Source organism: Neoarius graeffei, chromosome 9 (genome assembly GCF_027579695.1).
Source record: "Neoarius graeffei isolate fNeoGra1 chromosome 9, fNeoGra1.pri, whole genome shotgun sequence".
Taxonomy (NCBI): domain Eukaryota; kingdom Metazoa; phylum Chordata; class Actinopteri; order Siluriformes; family Ariidae; genus Neoarius; species Neoarius graeffei.
Genome location: NC_083577.1, coordinates 87,026,236 through 87,051,820, shown reverse-complemented (window position 1 = coordinate 87,051,820; position 25,585 = coordinate 87,026,236). Strand labels below are relative to the sequence as shown.

The window sequence follows — 25,585 nt, the reverse complement described above, 5'->3', positions numbered from 1 at the left end:
TACGGTATGGGTCCTGTGGTGAAAATTCATTCCTCCCTCACCTTTACTGTTAGCCACGCCCACTTCATTAACATTGTATTTCTGCAGATTTATGTTTATCTATTATATAATAATATCTCATCTCATTATCTCTAGCCGCTTTATCCTTCTACAGGGTCGCAGGCAAGCTGGATCCTATCCCAGCTGACTACGGGTGAAAGGCGGGGTACACCCTGGACAAGTCGCCAGGTCATCACAGGGCTGACACATAGACACAGACAACCATTCACACTCACATTCACACCTACGCTCAATTTAGAGTCACCAGTTAACCTAACCTGCATGTCTTTGGACTGTGGGGGAAACCGGAGCACCCGGAGGAAACCCACGCGGACACGGGGAGAACATGCAAACTCCACACAGAAAGGCCCTCGCCGGCCCCGGGGCTCGAACCCAGGACCTTCTTGCTGTGAGGCGACAGCGCTAACCACTACACCACCGTGCCGCCCTATATAATAATATAGAGGATAAAATCTGATATAAAAATAGTTACATATCCTGGTTTAATATGTGTGTGTGTGTGTGTGTGTGTGTAGGTGTCTGAGGTCGTGCCGTGTCGGGGTGAGTGTGCAGTGTATCAGTGGGTCACCGAGCCGTGGTCCTTCTGCTCCATCAACACCGTGGATGAAGGGAGCACATGTGGAGAGGGAGTGCAGAGCCGCAAGATCCGGTACACACACACACACACACACACACCGCATGAATATACATGTACTCAGAGTTCAGAGTTACACTCGCATACATTACCCAAGCTTTTACACACACACACACACACACACACACACACACACACACACACACACACAGCATTATCACACCAAGTCATGCCATCACGTTCTCTGTAATTACAGTTAAAACGTCTTCGTGCCATGACAGAATTACAGTAATTAAACATAACGTCTCAGAGTGATTCATCTCTCTGAGCCGTTTCTATGGCAACACACAGTCAATGCCAAAACAGGAACAATAAAAACCGTTTTGGTAGCTAGGAGTTAGCTAAATCACGTCTCAGCGTCTTTCACCTGGTGCGTTTAAATATTTGTAAATATCTGTAAATATCAGTCGTCGGTTGGTTTGTCTGGATATCCATCTGTCTGTTTGTATATGATGTCTGTCTGTCTGTTTGTAGTATATCTCTGCATCTCGTGTCTGTCCGTAGTATATCTCTGCATCTCATGTCTGTCCGTAGTATATCTCTGCCTTTCTGTCTGTCTGTCTGTCTGTCTGTCTGTCTGTCTGTAGTATAACTCTGCCTCTCTTTGTGTCTGTCTGTGTGTCTGCATTTCTGTCTGTTTGTATCTCTGTCTGTGTGAACGAGTGTCTTCCTGTCCTTCTGTCTGTCTGCCTTTACAGTATGACTATTCCAACATTTAGGTTTCAGGAGGCTCACATGAACCTCTCTCTATCAGTGAAACACAGAGAAAGATACACAGACAGACAGACAGACAGACAGGCAGACAGACAAAACAGGAAAGAATAAACCTGAGGAATAATCAGACAAAGAGGTAAACATACACAGATGAATATGTTATTGTTACTGTAAGGGAATCTGTTACAGCACCGTGCAATATTGCAAATGTGTCAAACAGGAAATCGGTGAAAAATGAACACACACAACTGGAACTTTGCCACACACACACACACACACACACAACTGCAATTTTCTCCTCAATAGGTTTGATTCTGTCTGTTTCTTCTTTTCCTCTCTTCATTTAGTGCTGACTTGGACAATAAGGATAAAAGAGAAATTGAAATACACCCCCGTCTCTCTCTCTCTCTCTGTAGGTGTGTAGTGCGTGGTGATGGTGTTAATGGGAGTCGCAGTGTCAATGACTCCCTGTGTGATCAGGACGATGTTCCTGCTCAGGCTCGTACCTGCACACTGCCGTGTCCTGATGACTGTGTAATGTCACCCTGGAGTCACTGGAGTTCGTGTCCCATGGTAACAACCCAGGACCTCTCAGGTCACCATGACAATGGAGATGAGATATGGAGATGAGATGGGGATAGAAACAGGACTTTCAGGGCTGGGTTGGGAATGAAGACAGGGCCTGCAGGGATGGAGGAATGGAGTGGGAAAAAAGCCAAAAGCTATGGGACCGAGGTGGGGATGGAGGCATGATCTATGAAATAAACATTAGCATACAGCAAGGCCGGTGTTTTATTTTCCCTAGTTTTGCAGTCCACAAGCTTTATATATATATATATTTAAAGTGGGCAGGGTTTTTGTCAAGGTGACATATTTAAAATTCCCAGAGATCACTACGAAGGCATTTGGGTTACAGAGATGATGTCAGCAGCCTGCAACACATTAGTCATGGAAGGAACGTAAGCAGCAATTATATTATAGGGCCTGGGAAGAGGGAAGCCATGGCGTAAAGGTTAGAGAAGCAGCTTTGGGACCAAAAGGTTGCTGGTTCAATTCCCTCTGTTACAGAAAAGCCACATGAACTTCATATGTGATTTCTCACATGTGGAAAATGGGAACCATGTGGTTTTGGCCCAATTTTATGTGAATCACATGTGGGAATGTTTTACACATGTGGTAACATGTTTTACACATGTGCTGTACATGGTAACACATGTGGTAACATGGGAAATACATGGGAAATTCATGTGTTTTTTCTGCAAGGGCTAGACCAGCAGGAATGGCTGAAGTGCCCTTGAGCAGGGCATGGAACTCCTAACTGCTCCCCAGGCTGTTCTGGGTATGTTGTATGTTGGTCTGGATAAGAGTGTCTGCTTAATGCCTGGGAAAACTATCTGGGCAAGTAATATGGCCAGAACTTTACTGTGAGAGCCTTATGTCCGAGTATTGAACCGTTAGAAGTATTTTTTCACTATAATGTTTAAGGTGGTACCATCTGATATTCACATACATAGCAACTCACCTTCCTATCTTCTTCCCACTCTCACTGCAACTCCTGTCCACCCGCACCAACCGGAATTCAGCTAAACTCATAATCCGGACTCTGTTACGTTGTCATGCAGCCATGTCCCCATGAAGCACACTCTTGCTCTTTGTAAGTGATGTTAACTCATCCCTCCTGTTCACCAATGACCTTACTTTCCCCATAATGATTGAGAGAAGATACAGTTGATATCTCCTCTTCCTTAACCACTGTCTCCTCCTGGCTCTGCAGCCCCAGTATTTCTTTCTCAGCTCACTGGGGATTTCAGGTCTCTCATCAGCCACTGAGATAGGATCAGTGAGAAAGATATGGAACAGAGATAAGACCATTGGGAATGAGGTAGGGATAGAAACAGGACCAGTGGGAATGAGGTAGGGAGAGAAACAGGACCAGTGGGAATGAGGTAGGGAGAGAAACAGGACCAGTGGGAATGAGGTAGGGATAGAAACAGGACCAGTGGGAATGAGGTAAGGAGAGAGACAGGACCAGTGGGAATGAGGTAGGGAGAGAGACAGGACCAGTGGGAATGAGGTAGGGATAGAAACAGGACCAGTGGGAATGAGGTAGGGAGAGAAACAGGACCAGTGGGAATGAGGTAGGGATAGAAACAGGACCAGTGGGAATGAGGTAAGGAGAGAGACAGGACCAGTGGGAATGAGGTAGGGAGAGAGACAGGACCGGTGGGAATGAGGTAGGAAGAGAGACAGGACCGGTGGGAATGAGGTAGGGAGAGAGACAGGACCGGTGGGAATGAGGTAGGGAGAGAGACAGGACCAGTGGGAATGAGGTAGGGAGAGAGACACATGGGGACAGAGACAAGTCCCACAGGCATTTGGTGGGGTCAAAGACAAGACCGAGAGAAAGCAACAGGAACGGGGTGGGGATGGAGACATGAGCTAAAAAAAAAAAAGTGATGACCTGTGGGTAGGAATAGATACCAGACCTGAGGAAACTTACAGGAATGGCATGAGGACAGGGTCACTTGGGGATGGAGACAGGATCTATGGGAATGGAGTGGCAATGGAAACTTGATCAATGGGAACCACCAGGAGTGCAGTAGGGACAGAGACATGACCCATAGAGCCATGTGGTAACCTATGAGAATGGCCTGGGGACAGTGGAGGCAGTACCAACGGGTGATAGGTTGGGATCTAGATTCAAAGTCAAAATTCTCTCTTTTTCTTTCGTTCTTTTTTTCTCATTGGAGATAGAGTCTAAAGTCTGGGATGGAGGAATTTTTACTGTTTCTATAAAATTCAGCAGTTACATTGTGAACAATCAGGCGTCTCTGCTCTGTATTATTTATCCACACCAGATTGTAGGTTTTTTTTTCATGCATAGAAGTAGTGTTTTTACATAGAATAACCACTAATTAGCCTTTTGCAAACACACTGACACTTTACTGTGGATTGACACTGAGCAGCTGGGACATAGTGAAGCTCGTCCTCTGTTTGTGTCTCATCACCATCCATTTGCATTTTGTCCTCACCGCATGCAACTTTCTCAGAGCACAATGCTAATTAGAATTACAAATGCTTCGTCGCTGCTGGAGATTCATTTGAATTTCGGGTTTGTCTCGGATTTGAGAATAGCTGCTGGGGAAATAAAGAAAGAATGGTTCTCTGATTACACTTCATCGTCAGAGATAATGTGAAATATTCAAATAGAGGTAAAGAACCTTCAGAAATCCTCAGAATAAACATAGTCTGGTATGAATAGCTAAGACAGAGCCGAGATGTATTTTGGTTTATTATATACAATATCAAAACATTGTCTTGTCTGATTAAACTACATACTGCTTCTGAGTTGCTTTTGATAAGGAATGGGTGGGACTGAGCTTTTCAGTTTCCTGTCACTGAAGTCTGGATTGGCCGTTGTGGTGTCAGTGCTGATTGACTGGTCCAGTTGGGGGGTGTGGTGTGGTGTGGTGTGGTGGGGTGGGGTTTGTTCTTCTGCTATAGGTGCTTCAGTGATATCTTCTGAGCAACTTCTAAACCATCTCCATCAACTATTATTGAAGCAAGCATTTATGCTAACAAACTTGAATCCTAACTGATTATCAAAACAGTTTTACTGCTGCTAGCTAATTCAGAATGACTCTTTTTGAGTTGTTTTTCACCTCTAATGGACATTTTTCACAATAGTGACACGTTGATGAATGCTGTTTGTGCAGTCATGTGATGTGAACTCTGTGAGGACGAGGACAAGACAGATGCTCCGCCCCCCCACCGCCCACACCACCTGTCCCGAGAGAAATGAGACGGAGCCGTGCGCCCTTAACACCAACTGTTTCACCTACCGGTACAACATCTCTGGTAAAGCAAGCCCTCTTCAACACAAAGCTTATTATCATAAAATATAAATAATAATAAAGAACAGAAGCATTTGTGATTCTGCAATGTCAAATAGTTATTGTAATACTTTTGAATGAAGAGAAAAAGACATACATGAGTAAATTTCCAGTAATCAAGCACAGGTGCAACTCATCATGCATTGCCTGTCAGTTCTACCTCACTCCTCACCACCCCACAGCCGACGCCCGATCACGCCCCCTGCCCCAGCTTTGCTCCTAATAGCTTAATCTACAGTACACATCGGCTTCACACCACTTCCGAAACACTTTCACACTCAAACGTTTGCAGTTTTATGTCTGTATTATGTAGGAGAATGCAGAGCTGCTGGATGTCTCATTGATTTTGCCGTCATCTTTCGAGTGAAAGAGAATAAATGTAAAGCAACAAAATGAAGGCAGTAAGAGCGAGCATGATAGTGTGATCTGTTGAAAAAGAAAAGCTAAATGAGAATGCCTCTTATCTGATATCCTAATAGTGTTGATACTACTGAGCATTATGCAAGTAATGTGTTTTTTAATAAAGTGATGTTATTTTTTAATGGATTTCTACAGAGTTTATGCTTCACTTAAGGGCACATGAAAATGCAGCAGGACAGAGTGCAGAATTTGTACAGTTCACCTCACAGGTGGTGTAGATTTAAACACCGCATCACTGAAATAGAAGCTTGTGCATGATTAAAAGCTTTGGAAGTGAACTGGCCTTTAGTAGTCACCATATGTGTTCTTATTTGTTACAGGTAAAATATTTAACCCTTTGGTGACTGACCCCTTGAAAATGGTTCCTCCAGGAACGATGACGTTTCAGTTGTCAAGACAACGGAAAAACTAAAATACAAAAACAGAAAGATACGTCACAATGCTCTTGTGCACAAAACAAAATGCTTTTGTATTTGTATTTTAGTTTTTCCGTTGTCTTGACAACTGAAATGTCATGGTTCCTGGAGGAACCATTTTCAAGGGGTCAGTCACCAAAGGGTTAAATAATATTGGCTGGCTTTTTTCGTGGTATATCAGATATATTCCATTCAGCGAGCATGATACTGAATGAGTCGAGGAATATTATTATTATTAATATGTACACACTCTTCATATCAGCATTCTCAAAGACCAGCACTAGCTTCCCCGTGACTCGGTGCTGTTAGCGCTGCAGTCCAGTTACCTTCCAGCCGGTGTAGTGTTAAAGAAGGCCAATGCTAGTGCAGTCATTATTATTATTATTATTATTATTATTATTATTATTATTATTATTATTATTCCCTGTGTAATTTACAGTGGTGCTTGAAAGTTTGTGAACCCTTTAGAAGTTTCTATATTTCTGCATAAATATGACCTAAAACATCATCAGATTTTCACACAAGTCCTAAAAGTAGATAAAGAGAACCCAGTTAAACAAATGAGACAAAAATATTATACTTGGTCATTTATTTATTGAGGAAAATGATCCAATATTACATATCTGTGAGTGGCAAAAGTATGTGAACCTTTGCTTTCAGTATCTGGTGTGACCCCCTTGTGCAGCAATAACTGCAACTAAACGTTTGCGGTAACTGTTGATCAGTCCTGCACACCGGCTTGGAGGAATTTTAGCCCATTCCGCCGTACAGAACAGCTTCAACTCTGGGATGTTGGTGGGTTTCCTCACATGAACTGCTCGCTTCAGGTCCTTCCACAACATTTCCATTGGATTAAGGTCAGGACTTTGACTTGGCCATTCCAAAACATCAACTTTATGCTTCTTTAACCATTCTTTGGTAGAACGAGTTGTGTGCTCAGGGTCGTTGTCTTGCTGCATGACCCACCTTCTCTTGAGATTCAGTTCATGGACAGATGTCCTGACATTTTCTTTTAGAATTCACTTGTATAATTCAGAATTCATTGTTCCATCAATGATGCCAAGCCGTCCTGGCCCAGATGCAGCAAAACAGGCCCAAACTATGATACTACCACCACCATGTTTCACAGATGGGATAAGGTTCTTATGCTGGAATGCAGTGTTTTCCTTTCTCCAAACATAATGCTTCTCATTTAAACCAAAAAGTTCTATTATGGTCTCATCCATCCACAAAACATTTTTACAATAGCCTTCTGGCCGGTCCATGTGATCTTTAGCAAACTGCAGAAGAGCAGCAATGTTCTTTTTGGAGAGCAGTGGCTTTCTCCTTGCAACTCTGCCATGCACACCATTGTTGTTCAGTGTTCTCCTGATGGTGGACTCATGAACATTAACATTAGTCAATGTGAGAGAGGCCTTCAGTTGCTTAGAAGTTACCCTGGGGTCCTTTGTGATCTCGCTGACTATAGATAGTTTTCACATGATGTCACAGAGTCGGGGATTCCCTAGTGGCGGCCATCTTGGGGGTCCAGCTTACCGTACGGGTGACTGAGCACACATTGTAATGCGCAAGTACAAAGTCTTCAAAAAAACCCAAGCAGGCTATTTAAAGCTAGCAATGGTGCACACCTGTTGTATTCACGACTGTCATAATAGGTCAGATGATGAAGTCAAGCGGAGCTTTTATGGAATTCCCACTGTACGGGAGCATGAAGGCGAGCAAACAAACTCAGCATACAAAGGAGAAATCTATGGCTTGCGAGAATCAACCGCAAGGATTATCAGCCTTCCAAACACAGCAAAGTCTGCTCCGATCATTTTATAAGTGGTAAGTTGTTTAAATAAACAATCAATTGTGTTTAAGTTTGTTTTTGGAAACCAAAACATCATGTGAACAATCTCTGGAGAATGCCTAACTGGAACTGCTGAGTGTACGTTTACATTGTAATGTACACTTAATATCGCTCGTTTGTCACGTTTCTATTTGAAACTTGTCACTTCACTCACGCAAGGGTCATTTTTGAAAAACATTTTAGGTCTATTCTGTTCTATTCTATTCTGATTTGATTTGGGATGCAAACGGCGCGCCTTTTGGCGGATGCCGCCTGAATCGCGCAGATCCGATTTTTTTTTTTAGGGGAGGGCGTTGGAGTGTCTGATTATAATTTCAAAGTAAATTCTGGATTAAAATTACTAAATAAGCAAATCCGTTACAGTCCATGAAACAGGAAGTATAAGGATGAGAAAAAAAACAGTTTAAATCGGAAAGCTGCGCACATTTGTGCAGCCCGAGCGGTGTGCAGGACTGCGCATATGTGCGCAGCTTTCCGATTTAGAAAAGCAAAAGGAAACTCAATTGGAAGAAGAAATTAAACATTTAGAGAATATTAATATGACAAACGTATCAGTCGAAATTCAAAACAAATTAGATAAATATAAATCAGAACTCAATGAAATCATCAACAAACGGACCCAGTTTTTAATACACTGACTAAGACAGGAACATTTTCACCATGACAATAAATCTGGCAAATACCTGGCAAACTAAATTCAAAGAAAAATCTACAATCACAACGTTACAGGACTCAGCAGGGAAGCTTACTCACTCACCAACTGAAATCAATCAGATTTTCTACCAATTCTACGATAAGCTCTATTCATCAGAAAAAAACCCAGATAGTAAAGACATTAATCATTTTCTGGACCACATCCAACTACCAATAATTGACAATGACCAAAAAATCGCATTAGAAACCCCGATATTCGAAGACGAATTACATGCTGCACTAAAGACAATGTCAAATAACAAGGCCCCCGGTCCAGATGGCTTCCCTGCTGAGTTCTATAAACATTTCTGGTCAACTTTAGCTCCACTTTTTTACCGGATGATCCATGAATCAAAACACAACTCCAGACTTCCGCCATCCTCTAATAGTGCTTCCATCTCACTTCTACTCAAACCCAATAAGGACCCAACGTTACCATCAAGTTATAGGCCAATATCGCTAATCAATGTTGACACTAAAATTATCGCCAAAGCCCTTGCAATCAGATTAGAAAAAGTTATTCCCTCTATAATTCATCCAGATCAAACAGGATTCGTGAAAGGCAGGCTATATTTGAGTAATACACGCAGGTTATTTAATGTAATGCACCACTCAATAACTCAGGAAAACAATACAGTCATCGTTACATTAGATGCAGAGAAAGCATTTGACAGAGTCAATTGGAAATTCCTGTTTTCCATATTAGAGCGGTTTGGCTTTGGGGACTCATTCATCAACTGGGTCAAACTGCTATACAATTCACCATCAGCCACCGTCACTACAAATGGGTTAGTTTCCCAAAACTTCACTTTGCACAGAGGGACTAGACAAGGATGCCCACTCTCCCCCTTATAGTTCACTATTTTCATTGAACCTCTAGCTGCAGCCATACGCCAAAACACGCTAATCACAGGTATTCAGACTAAAAACATGCATCATAAAATAAGCCTCTACGCAGATGATATTCTACTTTTTCTTCAAAACCCAGTAAGTTCATTACAAGAAACAATAAAAACAATAAACTCATTTGCCAATATTTCAGAATACTCAATCAACTGGAATAAATCATCAGCTCTCCTTCTAAAACCACAAAGTGGGAATGCAGCAGCCAACACCCTTCCTATCTCACTATGCACCGATCACATCACCTATTTAGGAATAAGAGTTTCCCCCAGGCTGTCTGATCTATTCACTCTAAACTTTTCCCCCCTTCTAAAAACAATTCAGGATGATTTGCAACGCTGGACAAACCTTCCACTCTCCATCATGGGTCGTATATCTGCTATCAAAATGATAATTCTACCCAAAGTTAATTACCTCTTTTCAATGATCCCAATACAACCACCCACATCCTGGTTTAAATCTCTAGATTCAGCAATCACAAAATTCTATTGGAAAAACAAGACACCCAGAATTAAACTAGCAACCCTTCAAAAACCCAAGTCCCTAGGAGGATTAGAAGCACCAAATTTCATTCTATATAGTCTGGCAAATCATCTCCAATATGTGCACAGATGGACCCATCATAACCAATCCGATACTATCTGGCTGGACTTAGAACAGACAATTTGCAATGACCTTCTGATTTCAGATCTGCCATTCCTTACTCCAACAATCAAAAAACACCCCTGTTTCAAAGCCCCTACCATCTGTTCGGGTCTGACAGCCTGGTGGAAATTCCACAACATCACTAACACAAAGCACTCACTCTCAAAGCTCACCCCAATTTGGAATAACCCAGATTTAATTTGCAACAAACAAACACTTAATTTCTGCACCTGGAAAGACAAAGGCATTACACACCTACAGCACTTGTTTACGAACAGCAAATTTTCCACATTTGCGGACTTGGTCCAGAAATTCGGCATCACCAACAAGCACTTTCTACAATATCTACAGATCAAATCAACAATCACATCCACAATGAATACCTCAACACCCAATTTAGAACTCACTACACCCATCTCAAATTTTATTAATATATCTTCTTCAAAAAAGCTATTATCCAAAATCTATAAGTTATTGATACAAACTGATACCAGTATGAGCTTACCATCTGCCAAATGGGATTCAGATCTCTCTATCTCTACTGATGCCAATTTCTGGACTCAAGTCGGCAAAAATACCTTTCTCATGACCAAAAATACCAACCTACAATTAATCCAATACAAGATTATCCACAGGACTCATCTCACAGGCCACAAATTGTTTTGCATGGGTTTTTCCACAGACATCTGCCCTCACTGTACTCAAAACTGCCCGGACACCTATATTCACGCACTCTGGCACTGTACCCCCATCAAACAATTTTGGGAGCAGGTAACAGATCTACTTTCCACTTTCTTTGGCTGCTGCATCCCAACCTCTCCATCGCTCTGTTTGCTTGGAGATACCACTGTATCCACCTTGAATCACTTTAACAACATCATCCTATTGGTTGCGCTAGCTGTCGCCAAGCAAACTATCCTCATAAACTGGAAATCAAAGAACAAAATTCACATATCTGCCTGGAAAAACTTGTTACTGGACCACATATCATTAGAAACCTCTAATATCCCATCTAATAATAACCTAACCTGGTCATCACTTTCCAATTTCTTACAGTTATAACCGCTCTGCTGGCCCTCTCTGCCTGAGACAGGATGAGATCCACACCCCCCGCCCACCCCTACCCCCCCTTTTCCATTGTTTATCTATCCCCCCCCCGCGCCCCCCATCCAAAACACAACATAACATCAGTCTCTCCTCTGTACTGCTCTGGCTTCCGGGGGTCGGGGGCTGGCTGACTTGTGTGGGGGGTTCTGGCCATGGTGGGGCCGTGGTGGGGCCTCTCCCCCGCTGCCTCTGCTGCGGACCCCATCCTCCCCTGGAATGGACCGGGCTGCCTCCATTCTGTGTGTCTCACTTTTTAACGCTCCACATTAGCTGACTCGGAAGGTACATTCCCACTCAATAACATAAACACCTCCAGTAAGTAAGGGCCGAGGTGGGGCGCTCTGTAGAGTGGCCTGTAAAAAGGCCCGAATCAGCTTGCGCTTCACTTCTTTTAATGCATCACATCTTAGAAAAATCACAATCTCAATTTATAGGAAAGGTGGGGGTGGGTCGGGGGGGAGTCTTTAGTAAGGCTCTCTCTCTGCTCTGCCCCCCCTCTTTTTAATGCATTTAGACATTAGATAAAACACATCATAGGGCCAGTGAGGCGCGTGGATTGGGGGAGCCTTGGGCTCCTGTTCTGTTCGGGATGGTGGGGGCCAGGGGTGGGGGTGGGGGTGGTCTGGGGAGCTCTGCGGCGGCCCTTTCCTGTCCTCTCCTCCCGTTAGGGTTCGGTTTGTACCTCTGATGCACTGGGGCTTGGAGTGGTCAGAGGAAGTCATCTTACCCCCCCCCCCCCCCCCCCCCCCTCCATTTTATTTTATTTATTTATTTTTTTCTCTTGGGGGTGTGATTGTGTCTGGGGGGTGCATCAGTTTGCCCGAAGTCTGCTTCTCCCTCCCTTGTCTCTTCCTCCCTTCCTCCACTCCCTCCCAGTGGGACTCATCCTAATCCCCCATGCCCCGGACTTTTCTGCTCACATATCATTTATATAATTGCTAAACTGATAATATACGGTACATATGTATTCATGTGTACACACACACACACACACACACACACACACATACACACACGCATACACAAATACCCCCCTCACACCCACACTCAAACATCCCCCTCTAACACACTCACAGACACACACACACACACACATACATTTTAATAAACACCCCCCCCCCCCCCCCCCCCCCCAGTATCATGTCCCTAGCCCTTATTGAATGTCCCATGTTCTGGTTCACTAATGTTGTATGTTTTTTGTTATATTGTTTGTTACACACATCTTGGTTTTGTAGTAAATTTAAAAAAAAACCTGTTTTTTTCTCATCCTTATACTTCCTGTTTCATGGACTGTAACGGATTTGCTTATTTAGTAATTTTAATACAGAATTTACTTTGAAATTATAATCAGACACTCCAACGCCCCCCCTAAAAAAAAAAAAATCGGATCTGCGCGATTCAGGCGGCATCCGCCAAAAGGCACGCTGTGAATATATAAAGTTGTATATATCAGACAGCCTTTAAAGTTTGATGAAGTCAGTTTCAGGCTTTGGAGCAGGCTTTGGCAGTTTCAGGCTTTGGCAGCCCTGCATAGTCACTTGAAAATGCATCTTTGTCCATTTCGTAGGGGTCAATTCCCCAAATCAAGGCCAGTTTGGCTGCATACCGTTGTCGTGAGATGTCGTCTAATGTACAACCCCGAGTCCAAAAAAGTTGGGACAAAGTACAAATTGTAAATAAAAATGGAATGCAATAATTCACAAATCTCAAAAACTGATTTTTTATTCACAATAGAACATAGACAACATATCAAATGTCGAAAGTGAGACATTTTGAAATTTCATGCCAAATATTGGCTCATTTGAAATTTCATGACAGCAACACATCTCAAAAAAGTTGGGACAGGGGCAATAAGAGGCTGGAAAAGTTAAAGGTACAAAAAAGGAACAGCTGGAGGACCAAATTGCAACTCATTAGGTCAATTGGCAATAGGTCATTAACATGACTGGGTAGAAAAAGAGCATCTTGGAGTGGCAGCGGCTCTCAGAAGTAAAGATGGGAAGAGGATCACCAATCCCCCTAATTCTGCACCGACAAATAGTGGTGCAATATCAGAAAGGAGTTCGACAGTGTAAAATTGCAAAGAGTTTGAACATATCATCATCTACAGTGCATAATATCATCAAAAGATTCAGAGAATCTGGAAGAATCTCTGTGCGTAAGGGTCAAGGCCGGAAAACCATACTGGGTGCCCGTGATCTTCGGGCCCTTAGACGGCACTGCATCACATACAGGCATGCTTCTGTATTGGTAATCACAAAATGGGCTCAGGAATATTTCCAGAGAACATTATCTGTGAACACAATTCACCGTGCCATCCGCCGTCGCCAGCTAAAACTCTATAGTTCAAAGAAGAAGTTGTATCTAAACATGATCCAGAAGCGCAGACGTCTTCTCTGGGCCAAGACTCATTTAAAATGGACTGTGGCAAAGTGGAAAACTGTTCTGTGGTCAGACGAATCAAAATTTGAAGTTCTTTATGGAAATCAGGGACGCCGTGTCATTCGGACTAAAGAGGAGAAGGACGACCCAAGTTGTTATCAGCGCTCAGTTCAGAAGCCTGCATCTCTGATGGTATGGGGTTGCATTAGTGCATGTGGCATGGGCAGCTTACACATCTGGAAAGACACCATCAATGCTGAAAGGTATATCCAGGTTCTAGAGCAACAGCTCCCATCCATACGACGTCTCTTTCAGGGAAGACCTTGCATTTTCCAACATGACAATGCCAAACCACATACTGCATCAATTACAGCATCATGGCTGCATAGAAGAAGGGTCCGGGTACTGAACTGGCCAGCCTGCAGTCCAGATCTTTCACCCATAGAAAACATTTGGCGCATCGTAAAACAGAAGATACGACAAAAAAGACCTAAGACAGTTGAGCAACTAGAATCCTACATTAGACAAGAATGGGTTAACATTCCTATCCCTAAACTTGAGCAACTTGTCTCCTCAGTCCCCAGACGTTTACAGACTGTTGTAAAGAGAAAAGGGGATGTCTCACAGTGGGAAACATGGCCTTGTCCCAACTTCTTTGAGATGTGTTGTTGTCTGAAATTTAAAATCACCTAATTTTTCTCTTTAAATGATACATTTTCTCAGTTTAAACATTTGATATGTCATCTATGTTCTATTCTGAATAAAATATGGAATTTTGAAACTTCCACATAATTGCATTCCGTTTTTATTTACAATTTGTACTTTGTCCCAACTTTTTTGGAATTGGGGTTGTATCTATATACTTCTGTTTGCTTGATTTTGCCAACATTGATCTTTATTTTAGAAAACTGACTATATAACTTCATAAATTCGTCCGAGATAACGTAGCCGGTAGTAGCGATGGTCCGTTTTGTTTGCCCCCCAAGATGGTGGCTGGGGGGCGTTCCCTGGAATGCCGTGACGTCAGTGAAAACTATCTATTGCATGCCTTGGTCTTGGAGTGATCTTTGTTGGTGGACCACTCCTGGGGAGGGTAACAATGGTCTTGAATTTCCTCCATTTGTGCACAATCTGTCTGACTGTGGATTGGTGGAGTCCAAACTCTTTAGAGATGGTTTTGTAACCTTTTCCAGCCTGATGAGCATCAACAACGCTTTTTCTGAGGTCCTCAGAAATCTCCTTTGTTCGTGCCATGATACACTTCCACAAACATGTGTAGTGAAGATCAGACTTTGATAGATCCCTGTTCTTTAAATAAAACAGGGTGCCCACTCACACCTGATTGTCATCCCATTGATTGAAAACACCTGACTCTAATTTCACCTTCAAATTAACTGCTAATCCTAGAGGTTCACATACTTTTGCCACGCACAGATATGTAATATTGGATCATTTTCCTCAATAAATAAATGACCAAGTATAATATTTTTGTCTCATTTGTTTAACTGGGTTCTCTTTATCTACTTTTAGGACTTGTGTGAAAATCTGATGATGTTTTAGGTCATATTTATGCAGAAATATAGAAAATTCTAAAGGGTTCACAAACTTTCCAGCACCACTGTACTTGGTTACTTTTAAAATCAACATCGACAGCTACACACAACGGAGCGACCTGGCAGCCAAAATTCTCTCAAAATCTTCCACTTTTAACGAGGCAAACCTGGCGGCCGTTTGTTTACAAATTTTCACAGTCACTCGCTACTGTTGAAGTTTTACATCTCCGACGTGTCTCTTTCAGTTTTTCGATGTCTGTTGGTATGTTTTTCTCTTGTAAATATGCGTGAAGAATATCTAATGAAGTTTTCATAGCTTTTCGGGTGTTCAGCGCATCTTTGGTGTCAGTTTTCAGTTTATTTATTTAGTGCTGAATTACAGTTGTAATGGCATATTTTCAAATTTCCAAATTGGTTAAATAGCCATTTAATTGGACTTGATTTTCATGCTTCTTTGACTGGCTATCCAAGAAAATTTTAATTGTACCTTTTTGGTTGAGATGGGATGATAAGCAGGCAGGTGAGTATGGCAGGCAAGCGGGTGAAAAAGCCAACCCACTCGCTCCGCCTCTTGTCCTTTTTCGGAAAAAGCCAATCCTCTCACTCCACCTCTTCTCCTCTTCCGGAAAAAGCCAGTGCACTCTCTCTGCCTCTTCTCCTCTTTTGGAAAAAGGTAAAAACTTCTTCCTGAACCGGTCCCGTTGTTACAGTTCACTGCACAACAATAAGGCATGGGTTTTTTTCTTTGGAAATTCCCGAACGCACATCTGCACTCGAGCCGAACGGCAATGCAAGTAAACAGAAGTGGACTCAACTCAAGCGGTTTGTTTGTCTTGAATGATGTCACGCGCCGAGTGGTCACGAAAAAAGCTGAACAGAAATTTGCCGCGATCCGTACTAACTTATTTTAATTATTACTTATTAACAATACTTCTTGGGACCAGAAGAAAATTACAGAGGGTTTTTTAACATATAAAGTTTTAAATGTGCATAAATTGAAAACCATTGCCTATGACCTTTTAATAACATGGCTTTCTGTATCAACAGCTTTCAGCAGCTCATCCACATAAAAGTTGTTTTTGACTGTGTTGTTAGTTGCTTCAACTGAGAAGCACCCTATGTTATCCTCAGCTGTCCTCTTCAGAGCATAACTTGCACAGCTGGATGTTGATATTGCACCAAAAAGATGTACCACCATCCTGTATTCTTTCAGTGGTTGACTGATATCCCCATCAGGCCACCAAAGGAAGCACAGGAAGTTCACGTGATGAGGTGGGACTTTCACTTGATGGAACATTTTTTCCACATCAGCCATGATGGCATTTCTGCCCAGGCGAAAGCGGACTAAAACTCCAAGTAAGGTGTTTGTAAGATTGGGGCCTTGAAGGAGCTCAGTATTCAGTGAGGTCCCTTGATAAGCTGCGGAGCAGTCAAACACCACTTGCAAATTCCCCTTCTTCAGATGAAACACACCTTGATGAGGTATGTACCACACCTTTCCATTTTCCTGTTTCAGTTGGGCTTATGGCACAAGTTCAGCATGTCCACTTGACAGAACGGTGTCCATAAAGGCTATGTATTCCCTGTGAAAGTCGCTGTTCCTCTGAAACTTCCTTTTCAATGACAAGGCACGTTGCTCTGCCAAGAGACGATTGTTTGGTACTGTACGATTGTTCTTCTTGAATGGCAAAGGTAACTGATAGTGTCCATTAACCATCTTCACAGAGCTTTCCATTATTTGCATGTATCTGGTGCCTTCAACTGACATTTGCTTCTTTTCCTCAAAACCCTTTTCAGGGAAATCATGGTTGTACTGCTGAATTAGAAGCTCACTCAGTTTTTCAACAGATATCCTATGGACATGGACATGTTTTTGACCTTGCTTGTTGAAGCATGCATCATAACTATGGAGAAGTCCATTCACCACCCAACCTAGCATTGTCTTGATAGCAAAGGGCCCATTACCCTGGCTATTGATGATTCTCCAAGGTTCCATTAATTTGGGTGCATTTATCCCTATAAGAAGGTCAATTCCAGCATCAATGTTGGGTATCCAGACATCCTGAAGATAGGGCCATTTCCTAACATCATCTTGTCTAGGGATGTGTTCCTTGCTGACTGGAATTTCTTGCTGAGTGAAAACTTCTGGTAGGTCTATGAAGTCCTTACTCTCCAGACTACACGCTGCCAGGCCCTTGACTACTAGGCTGTTCACAGGTTTTTTTTGCCCCATTGTGCGCAGAAGTATCTGTGTGTTCTTGCCCTTGGCATTCAACTTCCTTCTAAGCTGTTCTGTGCAAAATGTTGCCGAACTCCCTGGGCCAAGGAAAGCATATGTCTGGACTACGTGATTGGAGTTGTTTAGTTTGACTCGAACTGGTATGATTGCGAGAGCGCATTGCTTATCACTACAGTCAACTATGTCAGTCTTCAATGAAACCAGTCCACTGTTTACTGTTTTACCATTTATTCCATGGAAAAAGTGTCTTGTGTGCATATATTTAAATATTATTGTCTGGCTTTTTTTCATGGTATATCAGATATATTCCATTCAGCTAGCATGATATTGAACGAGTCAAAGACGAGTAGCTGAATGGAATATATCTGATAGACCACGAAAAAAAAGCCAGCCAATGTTATTATTATTAGCTCATTTGGCTGACAGGTGATGAGTTTATGCCATCATGTGTTGTCCGTCATCCATCTGGCGTCATCCACATTTCATGAAAATTGCTTCTTCGCTCTCAATTATTCACTGATTTTTATTCTTTTTGCCAGGAAGGTAGGTCTGCCTGGGGTGCGACATATGGCTTCAAACCAAATTTGCATAATTGCAATTAATAATGAAGATATGGAGCAATTAATCAATCCCTAACGAGCAGTTTTCGCACAAATTTCTTCTCCCTCAATTCTTCACCAATTTTGATTCTTTCTGGCATGAAGATAGGGGTACCTAGGGTGCATATAACTTCTACCCAGATTTGCTTTGTTACAGTTATTAATGATGTTATGGACTAATTAAGCCTTAATGCCTTAAGCAGTTCAACAAAAATTGCTTCTTCTCGGTCAATTCCTCGCCGTTTTGGATTCTTTCTGGCAAATATTTGAACAGGACTGGTTGAGAGTAGAACTGCACAAGGTGGTCCACTTCAGATCATTCCTTCTGGACTTGATGGGGCCAGACTGAGCTACACCGTCATTGACGGTCTCATCTCATCTCATCTCATTATCTCTAGCCGCTTTATCCTTCTACAGGGTCGCAGGCAAGCTGGAGCCTATCCCAGCTGACTATGGGCGAAAGGCGGGGTACACCCTGGACAAGTCGCCAGCTCATCACAGGGCTGACACATAGACACAGACAACCATTCACACTCACACCCACACCTACGGTCAATTTAGAGTCACCAGTTAACCTAACCTGCATGTCTTTGGACTGTGGGGGAAACCGGAGCACCCGGAGGAAACCCACGCGGACACGGGGAGAACATGCAAACTCCACACAGAAAGGCCCTCGCCGGCCCCGGGGCTCGAACCCAGGACCTTCTTGCTGTGAGGCGACAGCGCTAACCACTACACCACCGTGCCGCCCGGTCTCGTTTATTATTATTATTATTATTATTATACATTCCTTTTTGGTGTTCAACGCATCTTTCAAAATTCTCTCAAAATCTTCCGTATTTAATGAAGCAAACCTGGCAGCCATGTTTGTTTACAAATTGTCACAGTCGCTCACTCGCACGTAAGTTTTACATCTCCGACGTGTGACATCATGTTGTCTTGACAATCATGCAATCTCATAAACCATATTCAACGCTCATTCTCCATTAGGTAGAGTGACATAATACATGTAGGATAAGCGATATGAGAACAATATTGCATGCTGTCAAACCAAATGAATGAAGTCCGCTAGAAGGGAATAGAACACGTTTTTATTCCATGGGAAAAGTGTCCTGTATGCATAATAATCATGTTTATTTAATGCCACAGACTACCAAGGGCTTTATTCTGCCTGAAAATGTTTAATGATTTACAGTGTCCTAAAATGGCGAATGATCTACCATGTCCTGAAATGACTAGTGATCCGCTGTGCTCTAAATCGACTACATTTTAAATTGTGTCTGAAACTTTGGAAGGTGCTATGTGTACCTAGGCGTCAGTATCCAGCAAAGCTGTTTGCATCCCGGGTGGATAGCCAGTGTGGATATTTACACCCAGGTCTATATAGCACCACCGAAGGACAAGACAAGCACCCAGGTGTCCACAGCCAACAATGCTATTTACACCCTAACCCTAACCAGGACTCTCACCCGGATGCAAATAGACACTCCGTAAAGAATTCTGTAATGTATCGTGTTCTAAAATAAACCTCCCTGAGCTAATAATCTACTTTACCCCAAGAAGTCCTAAAGTGGTTTGTCTTCTAATGGGTTCTAAAATATCTGTTGATGTAATTTGTATTAAAGCTTCGAATAACCTGCGACGCACTAAAATGGTGATCTGCTGTGCTCTAAAATTAGGATTATATTCTTAAAAATCTCCCCAGAAACACCACAATCCATCAATATAGCATGGATGCTTTCAGAGTGGCAGGTCCTCATCTGCTTTCCCAGAAGCTCCATATGCATATACAGGAAGTTCGTCTCCAGGTGGAGGGTAAAGGTGGTGGTGGTGGGGGCGGGGGTTAAGTGATAAAAAGAATTCCCCCACAGCAGTGCTGAGATCATATGCACACTCATATCAATTCCACAGACCATTAGAGCCCCATGGAGCCGGCGTGTGATGCTCTAATGTTATAAAGCTCAGATCGGCCTTTTAATCTTCACATCTTCATGTGAAAGTACTCGCTAATGCAGAGTGGGACAAGAGGCGAAGCAGAAATTAGAGGACGCGGAACAGACACAGAACAAAGACAGATGTACTATATCAGATTAATATTAATGTGCGTGTGTGTGTGTGTGTGTGTTTCAGGTTGGAGTAGCTGCATGCTGAGTGAGCATGCTGTGTGTGGTGAGGGGACCAGGACTCGGCTGCTTGACTGTATTCGCAGTGACAGCAAACTGGCATATCTGAGTGTGTGTGAGGAGGTGAAAACGCACACACACACACACACACACACACACACACACACACACTACAGTCCATCTTCATTTATACTGTATATGTACACTGCCACTGATGAACCAGTACTGATATTATTATTATTATTATTATTATTATTATTATTATTATTATTATTATTATCAGAGTTGCCAGGTTGAGCAAATTCACCTCTGAATCTTATTAATTCTTAATCTGATTGGGCTGGGAAAAATACATTACTTATTATTATCATTATTATTATTATTATTATTATTATTATTATTATTATTATTATAACTCTCTTACAACTTGAATACTAGGCTTCATTTTGATTAATTTGTTTTCATATTTTTAATATATGTAAACATTAATATACATATGCTTTTATTGTTATAATTTATTATTTGTCCAGATCATTATTATTTTTATAGTTAGAACATTGAGCCCTGATGAAATGCTTTGAAATAAATTAATAATAATAATAATAATAATAATAATAATAATAATAATAATAATAATAAATTGCGGCGACTGGCATTTCTACATCAAAGTCAATGTCTTTCACGTTAAAATTAGTTCTTCTGATAGTTCTTATAGTTGGTGTAGAAATGTCAGTCACTGCAATTAATTTGAACATTTTAAAGTTAGTAGTAGTAATTACCTATTTTATGTAGTATTTTTACATTTTAGTATTAAATATTATACTAGAAATGTTTGGCTTGATATTACTTTATTATTTGGTAATCTTTTTATTTTATATTGTAACATAGGTTATGTAATTTTATCTAATGCAATAAAAAACGATTATTATTATTATTATTATTATTATTATTATTATTATTATTAAATAACACTCAGGCTGATAGTGTAGCTCCATAAATTCATCATTTTGGAACATGAGTTTGTAATAGTAACAGTCAATCTGGCAACCCAAATGCTGATCATTGTATTATTACTTTTATTTCACACTTTTTCTGTCCTATAATTCAGTATGATTTAATTTTTTTTTCGTGTGTATTGATTAATTAAAGGTGGTTGTGACTCAAACACAAGATCAGGGATTAGCATTAATACTTCTTCCTGTTTTAGTTGGGACTTCCTCAGCCTTGGACACTCAGTGAAACCTGCCATGTGGATTGTCCCATCAGCTGCATGCTCTCTGAATGGACACAGTGGACCGAGTGCTCACACACCTGTGGAAACCAGGGTGCGAATTTAAGAACACTTTTATAATCTAGTACACATAACACAGTTTGTTCTGAAAATGAATAAAACTGGGAATAGCAGATTTTGGAATTTAGATTACATCTAAATCCAACTACAATAATGAGGAAATAGGGTCAGATTATTCCAGTACTCAGGTCCTGTTTTTCCAGGGTCCCGTATTCCTATTTGAAAAGGTCCTGTTTTCCCAGGGTCTATATCTGTTTCTCAATTTGCATATTTTCATTAATACACTTCCATGTAGTATACTGTACACACTACGTACATATTTGCTTAGTGCATGAATTTCGACAGGGTAGTGTTGTTTCAAATCAAACACAGTAAGTTGTGAACTTACAGGAAATGATGATCGCAACATTTGACCGTGATTGTTGCATCACTCGCCAAAAATTATCTGCCAGGTGGTTTTTTTTGTTTGTTTTTTTTTTATGCGCTCATAAAAATGAACAAATTTTTAACTGTCCTTGATTGTGTGTATAGACATTTCATGTGACATGGAAATTACATCACCATCTGTATCAGCATGTCCTTCTCCGACTGGTTGAAAACAGGTTGGTGGTCCCTACCCTTCCATTATGTAGCCAAGATGGTGACCATTGAGGGTGAGAAGTGTGAAGCATTGCACACTCAACATTTTGAGTCCACCGTCCGGGTCTCATAGTGCACTGCATGCTGCCACACGTGTCAGTGTAAATGTATTTATGTACTCAAAATAGCAAGTGTAAGTATGGAAGTATGCAAATTGGGACACACTGTGTATTTTCCAGGGTTCAGTCTTTCAGGTCTGATGCCCCTGGGGTTTTATAACACTCCTGTTTTATATTTCCAGGGTTCTATGTTCTCAGCATCCCATATATTCATCAGAACTGACAGTTCCAGAGTCCTGTGTTCCAAGGGTTGTGTTTTTCCAGGGTCTGTTTTTCCTAAGAAGCCTATGTTCTATGTTCCAGGGTTCTATGTTCCCAATCTCTTATGTTTACATGGTTGACTGTTCCCTGGGTCCAATACTCCCAAAGTCTTATATTACCAGGGCCCTGTAGTCCTCGGTTTTCCATGGTCCTGTTTCCAGAGTCCGTTATTCCCGTTATCCGATGTTTGCAGGGTTGAATTTTTGCTAGGTCTTATATTTTCCTTCAAGAGGAAGCATGTACAGTTGAACAAAAGGAGCATAAGAACCGATCCTTGTTGGACTTTGTAAAACATGGTGGTTTGCCCTGATTCATAAGGTGCCAATAGAGATGAAGTAACCCCTGTCTTCTAAGTGTGTCCTGAACCAGGGCAAATGTTCCCAGGGGTCTCAATACCCATGATTCTATTTTCCAGGGTCCTATGTTAAAGGGTACTATATTCATAGGGATCGCGAGCTGACCTAGTGGTTAGTGTGTCTGCCTCTCGACCGGGAGATTGTGGGTTCTACTTGCAGTTGGATCATACCAAAGACCATCATAAAAATGGCTGCCATCTGGCAAGGCATGCTGCAATGCAGATGCAAGTGGGGAGCCAAACTCTCGTAGTTACCAGAGGACCTGCCCCTCACTGTAACCCTAGCTACATAATAGGTGAGAGGCCGAGGGCTACTGATCAGCATTGCACCCATGAACCTCAAGAGCTGGTTACTGGGACAGGGGACTGCCTGGGAAGACCAGATCCTGGTATGGGAGGGACCATTACTTGACTTGACATATTCATAGGGATCGAAGTTCCCATGATCCTATGTTTCAGGTCCTATCTTAAATTTCCAGGGTATTATTTTACTAGAGTCCTATATTCCATGGGCTGTATATTTATAGGGTTCTATGTCTGCAAAGCCTGCTGTTTACATTGTCCTATATGTCCCAAAGGGTTTAATTTTCTTAGGTCCCACTTTTAATGGGTAATGTACTCCAAATGCTCTATGCTGTATATATTCTTAGGGTCCTACATTTCAAAGACTATGTCTTCCCAAGGCTACCATATCCCAGTATGTTTCCTGCTTTTTCTTCCCCAGATGGTATGAACCCTGGGTTCTATGTTCCCTCAATATGACACTTTGAGGGAGGTGGTGAAAGTGTTCTTGTGGTCATAGTTGGGAACCTGGGCTCACCAAAGGTCACACTTCAAAACACCCTTAATGAGCAGCTACCATATGTGTTCATATACTGTATATCAGAAACGTTCAAATGTGACTTCCATGAGAGCAGGATCATCAGAACCTGAGACCACAGGAACACTTCAGGACATTTCAATGAGAGGACACAGAGTTGACCCTATTAACAAGACTCCAGCAAAAACCCTACTGTGATTTTCATGGAGAGGGTGAGATTGAGTGGACCTTCATTATAAACCATCACACACACTGTGAGCGAGTGTGTAATGCCACTTAGAGATGCCACCTGGGAGGAAAATCATCAAATGAGATGAAGAAAGAAGGGGAACAGGAACAAGTTTTAGAGTTCTAACCTTTTATTAACCACCCAATTTAGAGAAACACCTGAGGTGAAGCATCCTGTTTCCAGTGTCTACTTAACCTGCATGGAGACAGAGAGAGAGAGAAAGGAAAACACAGAGAAACAGACAGACAGAATCAGATATAAAAAGGGAAACAGAGAGACAGACAGAAAGAAATGCAGAGAAAAAGGTAGAGAAGGAGATGCACAAGGACAGAAACAAAAAGAGAGAGAGAGATAGGCTAGGAGAGAGACAAAGTCAGACAGACAGACAAGCAGAGAATGAGAGAGACAGAAACAAATAGACGAGGGTAGGGAACAGAAAGGGACAGACAGAAGCATAGACAGAGAGAGAAAAGGGCAAAGTAGGACACAGACAAGGACAGAGACAGACAGAGAGAAAGAGAGAGACAAAAAAGACAGACAGACAAGGAGAGAAAGAGACAGACAGTCAAAGAACCAAATAGACAGGGAGAGTGATGGAGAGAGAGATATATCTGTGAAGATACTCAGTCATCCAGGTACAACCCCGATTCCAAAAAAGTTGGGACAAAGTACAAATTGTAAATAAAATTGGAATGCAATAATTTACAAATCTCAAAAACTGATATTGTATTCACAATAGAACACAGACAACATATCAAATGTCGAAAGTGAGACATTTTGAAATTTCATGCCTAATATTGGCTCATTTGAAATTTCATGACAGCAACACATCTCAAAAAAGTTGGGACAGGGGCAATAAGAGGCTGGAAAAGTTAAAGGTACAAAAAAGGAACAGCTGGAGGACCAAATTGCAACTCATTAGGTCAATTGGCAATAGGTCATTAACATGACTGGGTATAAAAAGAGCATCTTGGAGTGGCAGCGGCTCTCAGAAGTAAAGATGAGAAGAGGATCACCAATCCCCCTAATTCTGCGCTGACAAATAGTGGAGCAATATCAGAAAGGAGTTCGACAGTGTAAAATTGCAAAGAGTTTGAACATATCATCATCTACAGTGCATAATATCATCAAAAGATTCAGAGAACCTGGAAGAATCTCTGTGCGTAAGGGTCAAGGCCGGAAAACCATACTGGGTGCCCGTGATCTTCGGGCCCTTAGACGGCACTGCATCACATACAGGTATGCTTCTGTATTGGAAATCACAAAATGGGCTCAGGAATATTTCCAGAGAACATTATCTGTGAACACAATTCATCATGCCATCCGCCGTTGCCAGCTAAAACTCTATAGTTCAAAGAAGAAGCCGTATCTAAACATGATCCAGAAGCGCAGACGTCTTCTCTGGGCCAAGGCTCATTTAAAATGGACTGTGGCAAAGTGGAAAACTGTTCTGTGGTCAGACGAATCAAAATTTGAAGTTCTTTATGGAAATCAGGGACGCCGTGTCATTCAGACTAAAGAGGAGAAGGACGACCCAAGTTGTTATCAGCACTCAGTTTAGAAGCCTGCATCTCTGATGGTACGGGGTTGCATTACTGCATGTGGCATGGGCAGCTTACACATCTGGAAAGACACCATCAATGCTGAAAGGTATATCCAGGTTCTAGAGCAACATATGCTCCCATCCAGACGACGTCT

At 41.9% G+C, this 25,585-nt stretch overlaps 1 protein-coding gene across 1 annotated transcript in view; it reads left to right on the top strand.

Annotated features, from left to right (window-relative positions):
* thsd7ba (thrombospondin, type I, domain containing 7Ba) overlaps window positions 1–25,585 on the top strand; it is a 480,459-nt gene that overhangs the window by 382,850 nt on the left and 72,024 nt on the right. Inside the window, exons 17-21 of the mRNA XM_060930603.1 lie at window positions 576–709; window positions 1,825–1,981; window positions 5,125–5,266; window positions 20,241–20,356; window positions 21,441–21,558. Coding sequence (XP_060786586.1) covers window positions 576–709; window positions 1,825–1,981; window positions 5,125–5,266; window positions 20,241–20,356; window positions 21,441–21,558 — 667 coding nt within the window. The remainder of the gene's footprint in view (window positions 1–575; window positions 710–1,824; window positions 1,982–5,124; window positions 5,267–20,240; window positions 20,357–21,440; window positions 21,559–25,585) is intronic.